Raw genomic sequence first — 16,130 nt, forward strand, 5'->3', positions numbered from 1 at the left:
AACTTCTTGTCCTTTTCTTGCTTTTGGTCAAAATATAACATTTGTATTTCTCTTGCAATTTCTAACTGTGACTGAACCAGTACAGTGGACATCAGTGTCCCCACAGGTCATGACTGCCATGCTGAACACTAATCTATATATATACAGATCAGTTATACTCTTAACGTTTATGTCCAGATGTAAGATTGGGAACAACTGAAACCGTGCATATAATTTCCTCAGGAACATGGCTTTAAGTCAACTTGAATTAAATGTACATGTGTCCTTTCTTCATGGTGCTTTCCATTGCTGTCTAATGTTCAAGACAATATCAAGTGAGAATCCAAATTTCTGATGACAGTTTGTGACTGTTGATTATATATACTGTGTGTGTGTGTGTGTGTGTGTGTGTGTGTGTGTGTGTGTGTGTGTGTGTGTGTGTGTGTGTGTGTGAAGCATTAGGATGCTTTTTGTTGTGACAAAATGTGCAGTGCATCAGTGCTGGACACTGGTGGAATTTCAGTTTTCTATGTATTTTACACTTGTGTTTTACAGCACATTGTGATTGCTTTATTCCACATTGCTGACGTATAGAGGCTTTCAAACTACCAAAGCTGCTGTACAAGTTACATTACTCTGCACTGTCTTTGCTAGCACTGGTACTAATTGGCTGTTGAATTGGAAAAACACAAAATGATATGTACAGCACCAAAATGCTGTTATTTTATTCAAATATCCTCTTAGACAAATGTATACCTGTTCTTAACATAATCATTAGTTTTTTTTATGATTGTTTTAACCCAAATATCATATTTACTATGTAAATACAAGTGTATAAATTCTGTTCAATATTTTGATACAAATAAATAAAATCTTCTGAAGTGTTGTTATTTTTTTGTCAAAATATTTACAGCAATCTAGGGTCAATGGACGGAGAATCATTTTACATAAAATCTACAAACACAGTAAAGCGCTTTAGAATAAATATTTGTACTACACTACAAAATTACCGAATGTACAGTATCACCAAGAACGATCGCGGCCGACTGCGTACTATAGCCTTTACGTTTGTTTGAAATGGTTCGTCTCTGTCACATTGCACCACAGTAAATTTTGTAAATAGATCATTCTATTTATGGTCGCAAATTCGAGATGTCACCGATCACCTGAATCAGAATTGCTTAGCGCTTTTGCAAAAATAGCACGTCGATTGGTTCAACTGAACTGTCATCACCAATTAGCGATTGGTTCACGCAAAAAAAGGATTGTAGTGTTTGGCTCATAGGGTTACGTACATCCACGTGGAGGTTATTAACTTGGCGCCAGCCTAGAGAGATTTGTGTCCAACTCGTTCCTGTAGTTTACTCGAAATTGTCGCTTATCAAATATTTTATAGGCTAATGATTGATTAGTTCAAAACGCAAACCTATATAACCTTAGATATACCCGGCGCTTTGTGGCCGCTCCAACAGTAAACACGAATCGGATAATTTAGTGCATCTACACTTTGAGATTGGTTTCTGTGTTCGTGATTGCTCACTTCTGCTGTCTGCTCTTTTCCGGGTTTTTACCACCGCCTCTTCCTCTATGGTTCTTACTGGCTGGAGTGTGTTTGGGCGTTTCTGCTATTGAAATTACAGCGAAGTGTCGGATGGGATTTAAAGGGGCCACGGAGACCCTGTGCGCTCACGAATCGTCTCCCGAATTAGCCAGGAAACGTTATTGAAAGCATAAACAAAAATAAAACTAAAAGGATCACCATGGCCCACAGTTTCACCCAAGAATATCTACAGATTCCTGCCGTCACCAGAGCGTATACAACAGCCTGTGTTGTCACCACTGCCGCGGTGGTAAGCATTCTGCAAGGAATACTCGAAATACTAAGTGTGAACTAGCTAATAAACGAGAACGAGTTCTATAGCAGTTCAGGGGGCAATGTAATGCATTAATAAATGCAGCCGTGTAGCTATACAGTTAGATAACTTTATATGTAGTTGACGCAATCGTAAAGCATCCATCTGTTCCCCTGCATACATTCAAATGTCCATGCAACTTGATCTTAACTTAGATTAAAACATTCGCTGAAATAATAAAATAACTGGGCCTTCATAAAAAAGGAATATGTATTTTCACGACCCAGTCTACGGTTGATGTAATCGGTGAAGCTAAGACTAAACTGAAAGCCACTGGCCAGTGACCAATAGCGAACAGCAGGACCAAATGTGTAGGGAAGAGGTTAGAGATGGGGGAGGACGTTACTGTTTTGGCATGCACCAGCGCTCCTGTGCAAGCTACATTGCCACATTCCGTTCAGTTTGTAATTCCAGGTGTATAATTGCATTTGGTGTATTGAACGTTCTACAAATAAATTACCTTGGACAATACTGTCTCTAAAGGTTCTATAGAGTGACTTGGAAAGAATCTATAATTTACATACGGACTGCAAATTGTTATGGTACTTTTTAACTTTTCTTTCAGTTCCCCTTTGCCATGAGTACTGCACCATGATGGTCAATGATGCTTTAAAATCACCTAAATCTAACCTGAGAATGTATACATTTTGAAATAGAAAAATGTGTATTTTACTGTGTATAGCTGGACATAGAATAACCGCTTCATTCAGTTCACATTTGATATTTGATATGCTGAATAATCAGTTCCCTTCATTTTAGAATTTATGATGTATATCATATTTCATATTTTGTGTTCCTAGCAGCTGGAGTTAATCACCCCTTTTCAGTTGTATTTCAATCCTGACCTGATTATAAAGAGATACCAGGTAAGAAGAAACAATATATTTTTTTAAGTGAATTCAAACTACTTTGTACTTTGTACTTTGTCAGTGCTTTCTACATAAAAGGTGTAAAAGAGTAAATGCTCATTTAAGTTGTGTATTCATCTCCTTTATCTCTTGCTTCAATAGATATGGCGCCTGGTAACCAACTTCCTCTTTTTCGGCCCGCTTGGATTCAGTTTTATGTTCAACATGATTTTTCTGTATCCTTGTGATTTTATTAGCAGTTCATTTTAGCATTCATTCTTTTTCTGAAGAACTCATGTCACCTCATCAACTCACATCTCCAGTGGGTAGCTTGTATCACTTGGCAAGAAATTGCTTGTAGAAATGTAAAAAATTCAGTGGCAGCACATATGTATTTTGCAAATTCACCCTACAGTAATATTCCACCTCACCATTCGACAGTCAATTTGCATAACAATTTGCATAACCTATTTTCCCCACTGCAGCTGTGTTTTAAATGTTTTTTCCCCTGACGGAGTAGATATCGATACTGCCGCATGCTAGAGGAGGGGTCTTTCCGGGGTCGGACAGCGGACTTCGTCTTCATGTTTCTGTTTGGGGGGGTGCTCATGACTGTATCCTTCTGGCCCAAGTGCATTTGGTTTCGTTATTTTTCTTTTCTGAAGGTACTGTGCCCAGCTCCTCTGTGTAGCCAATCTGTCCCTCATGCTGAGAATTCCTGAGGGTGTACCATCTTGACTTGTTTATAAATTTGGCAAGCCATTTTCTATGGCAAATTTATACATTTAGTTAATTCACATTGCTCATTTATCTTATTAAACAGATTTCTTGAATGTTAACTCAATATATGACATCATTTTGAACATGCACGGTTGTTTTATTTTGGTGCACCAAAACACTACTGCTGATGTCACACTGCACTAGCTTCATGTAGACAGAGCCAGCCCTGGGGGTTTGGTAGCCCTAAACAAGAATGTTGCTGTGGCCCCAAAGTGCCCCAACATACACTCCCACCACTATAAGAAACTAATGTGTGGCCCAGAGATGGTTGTAGACTGAAATGACTGCATAGACTGTTTATGCCAACAGCCAGCTCTGAACATAGGGCCCTGCATATGCTGCGCGTTTCTTCCTTGACTGGAAGGTCCTCAGCTCTTCGGCCTTTTTGCCAATTTGTTTTTCCTGGGTCAGGCATTTACAATCATGCTGGTGTATATTTGGAGCCGGCGAAACCCCTATGTCCGTATGAACTTTTTTGGCCTGCTCAATTTCCAGGCACCCTTCCTGCCCTGGGTGCTCATGGGATTCTCCTTATTGCTTGGCAACTCCATTGTTATTGACCTCTTGGGTAAGTGCCTCTTTTTCATCCCAAGAAAACTGTTTATGGGTTGAAATTGCATTTCCTGAATAGACATGAGACTGAAAAGTGAATTGCTGCTTCTCAGTGGAAACTTCTCAAGTGTGATTCAGTACAGCTTTGTCTTTAGACAAGGAATCATATTCAAGATTCTACAATTACCCCAAGATAAATTTCACTAAGACATAACACTGTGTCAGGAATAGAAATAGAAAAAACAATACCCAGTGCACATTGCCAACATCACAATAATCAACATACAGTACTTGTCAGCCCACATCTGACATTTCCTGTTTACCTATAGACGAGTTGGATTTACAGGTCAATAAATGAGTGTTTTAATGTATTTAGCCTGCACCTGGGATACCTATGTCTGCCTGAGGGAAGAGGCTGAGAATGCAAGAGAGGACATGGGAAGGATCTGAAATATTTAATATTTTATATATATATTTAATATATTTTTGTTCGCCTGATTATCATATGTTGCCTAACCCCCGTAACCTTCATGGGCTCATAGTATAGAGGGGGTGCCAGATGTGTTGTCTGACTTGTCAAGCAGGTGGCTCTCAGCATCTGTCTGTTTTAGTGCCATCTGAGTGGAGCTCAAGTGAGTATATCATCACACACCCAGCAATCTTTGTCTTCTTCAGAACCATAAGTACCAGGTTTTCTGACAGTCAGACTGACAGTCCCCATTAGTCCTCTGCCTTCTCTGCATACCCAAAAGGCTTCCCTTTGTTGTGGCACTTGGGTAACTAGCACCCAGCATACATGTAGTACTGATAAAGAAGGAAGAGGGTGGAGATATGGGTCATAAATTCAACATGTAGGTAGACAGGGCTGTCTTTAAGTGATGTACCTGTCACTTACCTGCTTGACAAATTGTGTACTTTGGTAGCTTCAGGAAATGTTTGATGTACTGAGAAATGTTGTCTGCTAACACATTTTTGCTTTATGTCTTGAATGGTCGTAGTGACAATTTCTACCATGAATTAAATTATGTAGCTTGCCTAATGCACAAAGAATATTTTGACAGCCATCATCTACAAAAAAAAAATACCCTTAAGCATACCAAAACTACTGTTTAAAAAAATAATATAGATTTCACAAGCCAGGATATAACTACTTGTCTAAAATGCTTTCTGCCCTACCTAAAACTCATAGAGAATGCAATCATCCTGAACAGCTTACATTTTGATCATTAATTCTTCCCCAACAGGCATCGGTGTGGGGCACATGTACTTCTTTTTAGAAGATATCTTCCCAAACCAGCCAGGAGGGCGGAAGCTGCTGATGACTCCAGGTGTTTTGTAAGTACTGGGGAATTTACCTGTAATCAGGCTAAAGCTGTGATGGCCATCAGACCGCCGCTGGAAAATGACTCGCAATGGTGATAGTGGACAATGGTGGTTTTGGGATTTCTCTGTAAAGCACTACATGAATTTTCAGCAAATTATGAGATGAGATTACCTTCTCCCATCAGCCACACAGTTGATGTATTTCATCTAAATTTTAAAACTTGTAAAAACTATTTACCATTGTTTAATCATTAGTCATTAACATGTCCATTAACATGGTGTTGTTACAAGCTCCTGGACTCATGATGAGAACGGTCCCTCTCTATCTGACAGGAGAGCCCTCTTTGACACCCCGGAGGAAGACCCAGCTTACTCACCGCTCCCTGAGGATCAGGCAGGAGAGTCCTGGCAGGGGGCAAGGGATGAAGAGGAGCACCACCAGGATCAGGACGAGAGACGCGACCACCATCATGAACCCCAGGACCCGGACGCCCACCACCGATAGGATGCTGGTGGCCCAGAAGGTTCTGGGGAGTGTGGACTGTTTGCTTCATCATTGCACATTGTGAGTGGCTTTGAGTGGATGGGGCACCCACTCCACAGCCCAACCACGACTGGCCACGGTCTTGAAGAAATCCCCACAGCACTGCTGTCAAATTAGTTTTTATCGAGGCGGACATTTCCCATATATGAAATGGTATGACTAATGGTATAATACATTGTCCAGGGGACAAACATGGTTTTCCATTTCTTTGTAGGCTTATTTTTGTTGCTGTAACATGGGTGTCTTCTAAATGCTTTTATTATATCACAAATCTACATTTGATGGCTGGCCATTAACTCTTTTTTTTGTGTGTGTGCACGCACCTGTTTCCAACTGCTGCCACATCAGTAGTTCAAAACATATGCACTGTGTTTTCATTGTTTTATTTCCAGATTGGGAGATTGCCTTTCTAAATGATCACTTAATGAAATAAATTGAGCAGTTGGTAACATAGTTGAAACCCAGCATCAGAGCACTTCAATGAGTGTGCAATTGGGATGGCAAACTAGTGATATTATAGAAACCATACATGACACTGGATACTGCACATCCCCTTGGCTGACAGACTTGATCTGTTTGGTTGTAGTTTCCCAACCCTTGTGTTGAAGGCTGAGAAATCAGCTGTCAGGCTGGATTCCCTTCCAGCTGGGCTGTCAGTACAACTGTCAGTTTCATTGAGCTGTTACCTCAATCCTGGGGACTCCCTGTGTATGCTGGTTTCTGTTCCCACTGCAGTTGCAATTTCTTAATTAGGCAAAATGTTGAACAACTTAAATAGCCTATTGATTCACCTAATTTGCCATACATATCTATTTTGACATAATGACTCAAGGTTAATTCTTCAAAACATGAAAAATGCCTCTTTACAGCTTGCTGAAACCAGGATCTGGAGTTCATTATGGGCTTTTCCCCCTGCTGGTAATTTCTAATAAACACAGCAGAACAGCTAGAAAGTGTGATCTTTGAAGTTGCAGCTGAAGTATGGCAAAAATCTATCGGATTGAATACAGAGATGTACTCAGCTCAATCAATTCTAATGAAGAGATAGGATGAATATAACCAGCATGCAACAGTGTGCCCCAGTACTGGAGTGGAGGATGACTTGTATACCGTGTTGCTGCCTAGACTCATTCATAAATGTGCCGACTGCCTGAAATTCTGTTCCCAGGAGAAAATGCGGCGTCAGCACTCCACCCTTGCTGTCTTTGTAGCCAAAGCATCGTTACCAAAATAGAAAGCGCTTACCATGCCAGTGACAAAGGGGGACAAAACGACACGATGAAAGAGTAGAAGAAAGCCTGGGACACGCAGATAAAAAGTTCTGCAGCTTCAGTGTGCAAAAAAAATAAAAATTACCTGCCACCACCACAAATGAGTCAAAGTTGACACTTTGGTTTCGCTGGTTACTTTCTTGAACTAGTCAATTATACTTTGAAATCTGCTAAACAAATTTAGCAATATTAAATGTGTTGTATACTTCATTGATATTTGGCCTTATAGAAAGTTTTCTTGTTTTTGTTTTAAATACTTTTAAAATGCAGCCCCATGTCTTATGTGCTTTGTTCTGAAATCCATTTTTGGGGTAAAAAAGCTTTAACTCCAGTTGTGAGAGCAATATCTTGTACCCATTCTTAGTTCATCACAGTAGTAAACGCACTTCCATGTTGTAACCACCCGACTTTTCAAGCCAGATTTGTAGTAAATTAAAACCTTTCCTAAATGTCTGAAAGATTCAGGCTTAAGGCTTGACTGAAGGGGAACCAGGTGTTTCACATGTATGGATGAGGCAAATATTAATTGTGGACTTTATTATACATTTTAAAAAAGAACAAAGCAATTACTTTTACTAAATATGCACAGGGCACCTATACAAAAAAAACCTGACAGCACAATAGAACAGTAAGTCTTCTACACAGGACTCTTTGCATGGTTGAGTCAAAACTAGGGCACCAATCTGAATGCAGGGCAAGGGGGGGGAGCCACAGATGTTCTATACACAATCCAGATGTTTAGTTCCCCTGTGCCTTCTGATCTCTGTACATGCTCATTCTAGGGAAATTCCACTGCCTTCTGCGTTGACACGTATGAATGCTATGACTTTAATCTTGCATGTTTCAGCTATGAGCATTAAGAGTTAGCTGGTCATCTCATAAGTGCATAGAAGGTCTGTGGGGGTGATTAGCAGTACTGAGGACAGAGGTGATTGAGGTAGCAGGCCTGTTTTTGAGCCCTGCTGGGAGGGACTGCACAGGAAGGCCAGCCCCAGATGCCCAGTGGAATGCCTTGTGTCTTTTTGTTTTTCAGCCAAGTCAGTTTGCAACATTGCAGCAGATCCCAACAGACTAGTTTTATGAATGTCCAAGAACTGCCCAAAACCTGCACTTTCTGAATTTCTCTTGTTTTTTTTGTTTTTTTACCAGGCGGGAGCTGTGTTTGCAAGTCGTCGCATGCGCCTGAAACGTTAAAGCATACAAACATTAAACAACGTCACTCGGGTAACAGCAGAGGTAGACCCTGACTAAATGTATAATATGATTATGGTCATCTTCCATAGTTTCAAACTTTTGCCTGCCATAGTAAGTCTGGGTTCAAAGTTCTAAATATGCTGGTAAAATGTAATTACATTTATTTACCTTTCCAACAATAAATATTATTGGATATTACTAAAATGTTGTCCCCGAATCACCCACCTGGTGTTCCTGTCCTGGTCCCGAATCTTTTTCTCCATCTCTGCGTCTGTCAGCGTCTCCAGTAGGGGACACCACTGGTCAGCGTCGCCTGTGTTTCGAATGGCGATCTCCACAGTGGGAAGGGGGTTCTCACTAGAGACAAACCACCACAGCACACAGTCAGACCAGAACACAAGCAACCCTAATGGTCACATGACATTTTTACAGGCAACCAACCAGGAGAGGAAAAAGAGTGTTAAGTCAGCAAGCTTGTGTTAGCAAGGCAAAAAGCATCAAAACGAATGCTGTATATTCTTAACAAAATAACAAATTATTCATTCAACCAGCTTGTGTTTTCCATCGTATTAGACAATGTAAATACGTCTGTGCACTGGTTTTAACTCTCCCATTTATGTGCTCTACTCTTAAGAGAACTGTTTACATGCCACTGTCTCCAGGATTAATCTGGAAAGTGCATGCAAGGCAAAGCAGTCTCAAAAAAATGTAAAATAAAAGCAAGAACATTTTATGTGTTACAGAATGTTCCAGAAGTTGAATTCCCTTCTGCGTGAACCAGTGGGCAGATTTTAACACAGTAATCCAACTTGGGTAGAGCACAGAATTGAGACTGTCTGAGCAAAGGTTCCAGGAGAACACAGAAAAGCTGTTCATTAGACCAACATATCTCTCAATTCCTCTATAACCCCCCCCCCCCCCCCCACACCCCTGCACAGAGAAACTTTTAGAGTAGAAAATGACTCCATTCTCCTGATTCAGACAAAAACAGAAATGTACACAAACAATTTTTACATTTAGGGACTGGCCCTGCAACATCACATGGAAAAATGTAAAGTACTCAGCTTCCCAGGACATGAAGAGAGAACTCAGGAGGGGTTAAGCTTGGGGTTCAAGAAATGAACAAGTATATTGACCTGAAATCAGACCTATTGGAACAGACAGCAAGGAAAGGAACAATTAGATTCTTGAAAAGGCAAGGCACTGTATTTTTTTAATCAATGAGGAAAAAATAGCATTCATAATCTGCCTTTGCATGGAATGTGAAGAAATAATATTCTGCAAGCGTCACACTCAAATATTAAAATGAAGGGGAGGGGGTGTGGATGGAAATGGCAGAGCACAAAACTGCATAGAACATGCACTTTCCAATCGATGCAAAATGAAAACGAGGGGAAAGAAAAAAACAATATGACTGTGCACCCTTTGAAACTGCAAAGAAATAATGCTTCAATACAGTTAATACATTCTAAAACAGTAAAAAAATAAAAATAAAACAGGAAATAGGAAAATCACTACCACAAGTACGACGTCAGCTCTTGGAGAAAAAACAAGGTTAAATATTTAATTGGGTAAGGGGGTCCTTATCTGCGCATAGTGTAAACAGGATGTAGCTTTAATAAGTGTGTCGGTCGGAACAAAGCTGAAATCCCTGTGTTTGAGAGACCAAGCTGGTGAGTCATGAACGACTATGCTTACTTTGTCTGGACTGCAACCCCTGTGTTCATGGTCTCTGCGCTTTGTGTGCATGCATGCCTGTCCTTAGGGTAAGTCCTACATTTCAGGGGTCATAGTGGTCAAAGGCACTTGAATGGGTGAAAGGTAAAGTTTTTCCAGTGGTATTTTTTTCTTTTTTTTTGTAAATACCTGAAGGCGTACGTCCTCTGGTGCCAGCTGAGCTGCCCACGGATGCTGTAAGCGATTGTAGTGACAAACTCGCCCCCTAGGCCCAGCTCGGAGCACAGCTTCAGGGCAAACTTCTCTGGTGAGTTCTCCTTCTCTGACATGTCCCACTCAAACTGGTCTACCAGGGAGATGTTCCCCACATGGATGTTCAGCTGCAAGGGCAGGTAAGAAAGAGTTGAAGAAAAGTAAGAGCCCCTGCCTCCGCAACTATCATTAATAAACCAGCATTCCATTACATTTTTGCCTGGAAAAGGCTGTTTCTGAAATCAGATACTTGGACAAAATGTTTTTAATGAACTGCAGTTATTGCAAGCCTGCTAAATCAAAAGAGGAACATCGAAGAAACGAACACAGCTTCTAAGCAGAAATGGCTTTTATAATTTCATAATGAACCCAGGTATAAACCTAGGTCTGCTCACCAGTCCATCCTTACATATACATTCTAGAGACGTGGCCTTGGAAGCACAACGCACCTTGATAATGACCCTTTGGTCTGTTTGCTCGTCAAGAATGCTGTCGGTTGGGTAGGACTCAATCTGCTGCCGAATGGCAGAGGCAATGGCAGGGACAAAGGTCAGAGGATTCAGGTCCAGATCATCGCACAGGATCTCCGCAAACATCTCGGGCGTCATGAGCTTCTCTGGAGGGGTGAGAGCACAAGGTCACCGATGGCTAACGACAGACCAGACTCAAACCTGTGAGGTCCAGGCCGTATGACCTTGTGATGCTAAACTGGTGCTGGAGTGGTTCCTAACACAGCTGTGGAGAGTGCAGTGCTACCGTTCATATTCCAGGTGAAGGCGTCCCTGAGCTTTTGTCCATCGATCTCCATGTCCAGGCGGATAGGAACCAGGACCTCGGGCTGGGTGGCATTCTCATGGATCACAGCGGGATCATGGTCATCAAAGCTGCATGTTGGACAGAAATGATCAACCTCTCCACAAAAACATGCATACAAAAATGATATAAAAATAAGTGGTGACTATAACTTAAAAATAACATCTCCGCATTGGGCCAGTTTGTAAAGTGCTCATTTTGTTTTAAAAACAGTTCATTTTGTACAAAAGGGTGACCTAAATAACATGTAATATATTGTGCTGGATTGTTCTCAAGCCCCTAGGACTAATCAGAAAGGGACAGTCCACTACATAACACAGTCATACTGCTGTGTCTGTGTGTGTCCGTGCGTGTCCGTGCGTGTCCGTGCGTGTCCGTGCGTGTCCGTGCGTGTCCGTGCGTGTCCGTGCGTGTCCGTGCGTGTCCGTGTGTGTCTGTGTATACATGCGTATGTGTGCGTGATGTGCCTGTGCGAGCAGGTATGTGTGTGCAGTGCACCTCACCAGAGGGGGAAAGTCCTCTTCTTGTCACGTCCCATTCGGTTGCGGTTGATGGTAGTGGAGCAGGGCACAGCATCCAGATGATGGGAGCTGTTGGGCAGGGTGGGGACCCATTGGCTGTTTCTTTTTGCCTTCTGCTCCCTATGTACAGAACGAGAAGAACAACAACCTGCATCACATCCATATACATTTCAAATGTTTTTCAGGATAGGGCAAGTATTCACTTACTGGAAACAAGAAGTAGACATTCTATACATATATAAATTCAGCTTAATGTATATTTGAAGGTCAGTGTTAGACAACATCTGTACCAAACACAACAGTGCAAACAGCGGAAAGAGGAACTACTGTGCAATGCCCTTTGCCCCCCTAAACCAAAATTATACCACCAGATTTGTTTAAAGGAAAAGGATGGCACAGGACAGGATTAAAACAGGGTTAAATCAGACTGTCAAAACAGGCACTGGGATCTACTTTAACTAACCAGAACCATGTAAACAAGCATGAAGGATAAAAGTAATAGCCTACAATTTGGTCAAATGCAAGGTGCATGTTCAACTGTGTTTGTGGCATTACCTGAGGTAGGCCGGGGGCTCTGTACTGATGGACACGGCTTTGTACTTCTCATCATTCCCTTCAAAGATCTCCTCCACTTCTGACGCCTTCAGAAGTGTCACACTGGTGGCTAAAGTTGTGTAACCATGATCTAACACAAAGAAAACACTGAAGACACTGCTGCCCAAAAGCAGATTATTTGTGGAATATATTTGATTGGTAGCCTATATAACCACTTGAAATTTTACTGCTTACAGTAGTACTTGAAGTTTGCACTAATTGAAACCATGGGATTTTAAGAATCACTTCTGGTACAAAAACAGGTCTCTGACAAAGATTTTACACTCACCGTGAGATGATGCTACAATTTTCTTCCGCTCTTCTACAGAAGCTAATCGCCTGCAAAGTGATGGGTACCTCTTATACAAGGAGCCTCGGAACATGCGCAGGTAGTTGCCAACCTAAAAGTCATAATGGATAAACAATAAACATCAAGGACAGAAATTAGTAGATGAATAGGGACACCAGTTTACCTTTAGCAATTTCCCAAAAGCTGACAAATTTATAAGAATAGTCAAAAAGATATTCAAACATTGTCAAAGCAGAACACTGTCTGTGGCTGTGTTCATACATGGGATACATTGGTATGTTAGGGACCTTGTTTGTTCGTTTAAAAATCTAAAATACGTTAGCTAAATTATTGAGCCCATGAATTATTAATATCAATAAACAAAGTGACTACCATGTGCCCACGTCTGACGTGTATTTGGGATAAATATTTACAGGCTACTTGTCCCACAGCTTATGTTAGTATTTCTCAAACGTTAGCCAATCTTTCCTTATTCAGTCAAGTCAACTGAATAAATGTGGGTAGTAAGCCAGCAAGATAGCGGTGCTTAGGGCCCAATGTAATGACTGGACAACGCACAAAAAGGTTTCAGGGCACGTTTACGTTAACAGAATCAATGTAGTCGCGCGGTAAACTTGAGACTGCTACACCAACACAAAACATTTCATAAACAGCATTACGATTGGGGCCATTTCACATGGCTATTAGCTTTAAGATAAAATAGAATGAAGTACACCCACTACTCAGCTAGTACTGACTAATTTAACGTTATGTTTCTGTAATACCTAACGTTACTGCAATAAATCGCATATCGCACACAATTCACAAGCTAATAGTTATGATGATCACGTCGATAGACAACCGGGAAAATCTATGTGACAACACGACTAGGGTTCATTCAATCAACACGAGAGCACAATGAAGACGGCCAGGAGTAAGTTACGGTTCCTTTTAAGACATAGTTATTCAGACATAGCTAGCAAAAAAAACAGACGTTACTTTCACACAAAAAAGTACAGACCTCTGAGCCAATCATATAAAAATCTCCATCTTCCTCTAGTTGAAATTTCACTGGTTTTTGTCCAAATGTTTTGCTTAACGCCATCTTAGCTGGTATAACAAAGCGTCGTAATGCACATGCGCAACCACAGAGTGGACATGCGCTAAAGGCGAACAGAAAGAGGGCGTATACAATTTACTCCCTTCCTCTCTCAGCCATTTTGAAAAAGGAAGTGAGGCAATGCAGGTGTAAACTGGTTTCCTGCCACTGGAGATGGCAACGTTTTGAAACGGGTTTGATGTGAAACTCGGTTCTTTACCAGATGTCTCACACCAACCAGAAGTTGATCTTCCTAATACGATGGATAAAAAATAATCTATATATCGACTCAGTAAAACAAATATAAATGAATGTGTTTGAAGTCATATAGTATATTATGAAAACTATTTTTTAAATAGAAATTTTGGTCACTCAAAATCGATGACTTGTCCTTACAGCAAACCACATCCTTCACTCTTTCCCATCAATCTACACTCAATAACCCAGAATGACAAAATGAAAACATGTTTTTAGAATTTTTTGCTAATTTATTAAAAATCAAAAACTGAAATCTCTCATTTACATAAGTATTCAGACCCTTTCCTATGTCACTCCAAATTGTGTCCAGGTGCATCCTGTTTGCTTTAATTATCATTGAGATGTGCCTATATATTGGCACCCATGACGAATTGAATTGATTGGACATAGTGGACCATAGGTGATCCCTACAGTGAAGCATGGTGGTGGCAGCATCATGCTATGGGCCTGTAGTGTAGGGGTTCCCATTCGAACCTGGGTTCGATTCCTGCGTCGCGCAAGGATCCCATGATCTCAGGATGGATCCAGGTGTGCAAATTGCTAAAAAAATCTAAAAACATTCACTTTGTCATAGACAGTGTAGTACATACTGTAGATGGGCAACAATGTCAATTTTATCAATCTACAACACAACACAGTGTGCAAAAAGTGACTGGGTCTGAATACTTTCTAAAGCCACACTATGCATACTTGCACCTATAAACACCCATAACATCATTTGGTTACTAAGTCTCCAAATGGCCTTTTTGGAAACCCACCTAGACTTACAGTACATGCAGTAAGAATTCCTGATTTCCTCTATTATTGCATATTTGTCACAATGAATTGTTTCAGATCTTTAGGCAAAATGTGATATTAGACAATGGGAAACAGAGTAAACACAAAACACATTATTATTTCATTTATTTAATGAAAAAAGATATGGACAAAGTGGCTGTGATTAGCCATTGACCTTCCATGGGTTTGCAAAAAGTGTTTTGAAGCACAGGAATTGGTAGTTTTTGGTGCCACCATGTGGTAAAAAATGGAGTCAGAGACTGCGTCGTAGTGAAAAATGGGGACCCTTGTATGGTCATGGAGTCCAGGCTGTGTCTAGGTCATTCACTAAGTACATGAGAAACACTACATTGGTACCACTGTCTGACACTGAAACAGGTGACTGAAAGAGAGCCAGAGCACTGGAGAGCAACATCTCTCAAGAAGACATCATTGTAGCCAGTCAGGATTCCTAAGCATTTAAGTATATTTTCACTGAAAGTCTCTTTGACAATACTGCAAGATTTGCACAATTTATGACAATTCAAAATAGTGGAAAATCCAATGTTGCATTAGACTTTATGGGTTCTTGAGGTAAACTTGTTACACGTGAGGATTTTTGTTTTTGGATGTTTTGTTCGGAAATGTTTTATGCACTTTAGTGATTTTAAAAGGTCTGCAGCTGTTTTACTTGTGATTGTATACATGTGTAATTTGTGTTGTCCTTTTGTATTGTATTGTATTTTATGTTGTAATTTCTACTTGCTCCTCCCTTGGCCAGGGCTCCCTTGTAAAAGAGATAACCATCTCACTGGGACTCACCTGGTTAAATAAAGAAGAAATACAAAGATTTAGTTATATTTTTCATAAAGCCTACCACCTTGTGGTATTGCTCTATAATGACAGCATTTTCTGTGTATTCCTGTTTCACTCCAGAGAAAGCTGCCGGTGTCTCGCTTCACATAATCTTTCACATAAAATTATAATGACCTTGTTTGTCACAATCCTCCTGTCCTCAGAAAGAGGAGATAGGAATACCGTCTTAGAGAAAAGTTTACGAGAGAAAGGATAAGTGGATTAATGATCCAATGCTTTCAAAGTTCCTGTTGATCTGGAGGCTTGGCACACATATGTCATCATCTACCCCTGCATTTCATAAAATAAGTCTGGGGACAATAAAAATGAACTGCATTATGTATCAAATTAAATGGGCATGTCACAGAGACTACTTGTCTAATCCTCTATTGTGAAATGTGCTGGCTTTAATATTTCTTTATGCTTTGCATCTGTTTATGATCAGTGTTTTACATGCTATCCTTCTAATGCAACCTCTTGGTAAATGGTCAGTGATGCTTGACAAACTGACAAAATAAGGGTTGATTTATTATTTGATTGACTGAGCATAGTACTTGAAAAATATGCTGACATTCATTCACAGGGATGTAGAAACAAGATAAGACACATTAC

At 40.5% G+C, this 16,130-nt stretch overlaps 2 protein-coding genes across 4 annotated transcripts in view; one reads left to right on the plus strand and one right to left on the minus strand.

The window, feature by feature from the left end:
- LOC133139950 (stromelysin-3-like) overlaps window positions 1-7,479 on the plus strand; it is a 32,358-nt gene extending 24,879 nt beyond the window's left edge. Inside the window, exons 10-16 of the mRNA XM_061259440.1 lie at window positions 1,689-1,829; window positions 2,693-2,758; window positions 2,903-2,976; window positions 3,261-3,354; window positions 3,893-4,088; window positions 5,317-5,407; window positions 5,729-7,479. Coding sequence (XP_061115424.1) covers window positions 1,689-1,829; window positions 2,693-2,758; window positions 2,903-2,976; window positions 3,261-3,354; window positions 3,893-4,088; window positions 5,317-5,407; window positions 5,729-5,900 — 834 coding nt within the window. The 3' untranslated portion in view covers window positions 5,901-7,479. The remainder of the gene's footprint in view (window positions 1-1,688; window positions 1,830-2,692; window positions 2,759-2,902; window positions 2,977-3,260; window positions 3,355-3,892; window positions 4,089-5,316; window positions 5,408-5,728) is intronic.
- A 253-nt stretch (window positions 7,480-7,732) lies between these two features.
- Window positions 7,733-13,728, minus strand: smarcb1a (SWI/SNF related, matrix associated, actin dependent regulator of chromatin, subfamily b, member 1a). 3 transcript variants are annotated; one of them, XM_061261864.1, is made up of 9 exons: window positions 13,572-13,728; window positions 12,551-12,662; window positions 12,223-12,331; window positions 11,650-11,787; window positions 11,090-11,217; window positions 10,783-10,949; window positions 10,271-10,461; window positions 8,630-8,761; window positions 7,733-8,392 (listed from the first exon to the last, which is right to left on the minus strand). In XM_061261864.1, exons 1-9 carry the CDS (start codon window positions 13,653-13,655, stop codon window positions 8,353-8,355), a joined length of 1,101 nt encoding a protein of 366 aa, XP_061117848.1. In that variant the 5' UTR covers window positions 13,656-13,728; the 3' UTR covers window positions 7,733-8,352. The 3 variants fall into 3 exon arrangements, with proteins under 3 accessions (XP_061117848.1, XP_061117847.1, XP_061117849.1); XM_061261863.1 differs by having other exon boundaries at window positions 12,223-12,352; XM_061261865.1 differs by lacking the exons at window positions 7,733-8,392; window positions 8,630-8,761 and adding an exon at window positions 9,338-9,552 and having other exon boundaries at window positions 12,223-12,352.
- Between the last annotated feature and the right edge of the window lie 2,402 nt (window positions 13,729-16,130).

This window comes from Conger conger, chromosome 11 (genome assembly GCF_963514075.1).
Source record: "Conger conger chromosome 11, fConCon1.1, whole genome shotgun sequence".
In the NCBI taxonomy this organism is placed as follows: Eukaryota; Metazoa; Chordata; class Actinopteri; order Anguilliformes; family Congridae; genus Conger; species Conger conger.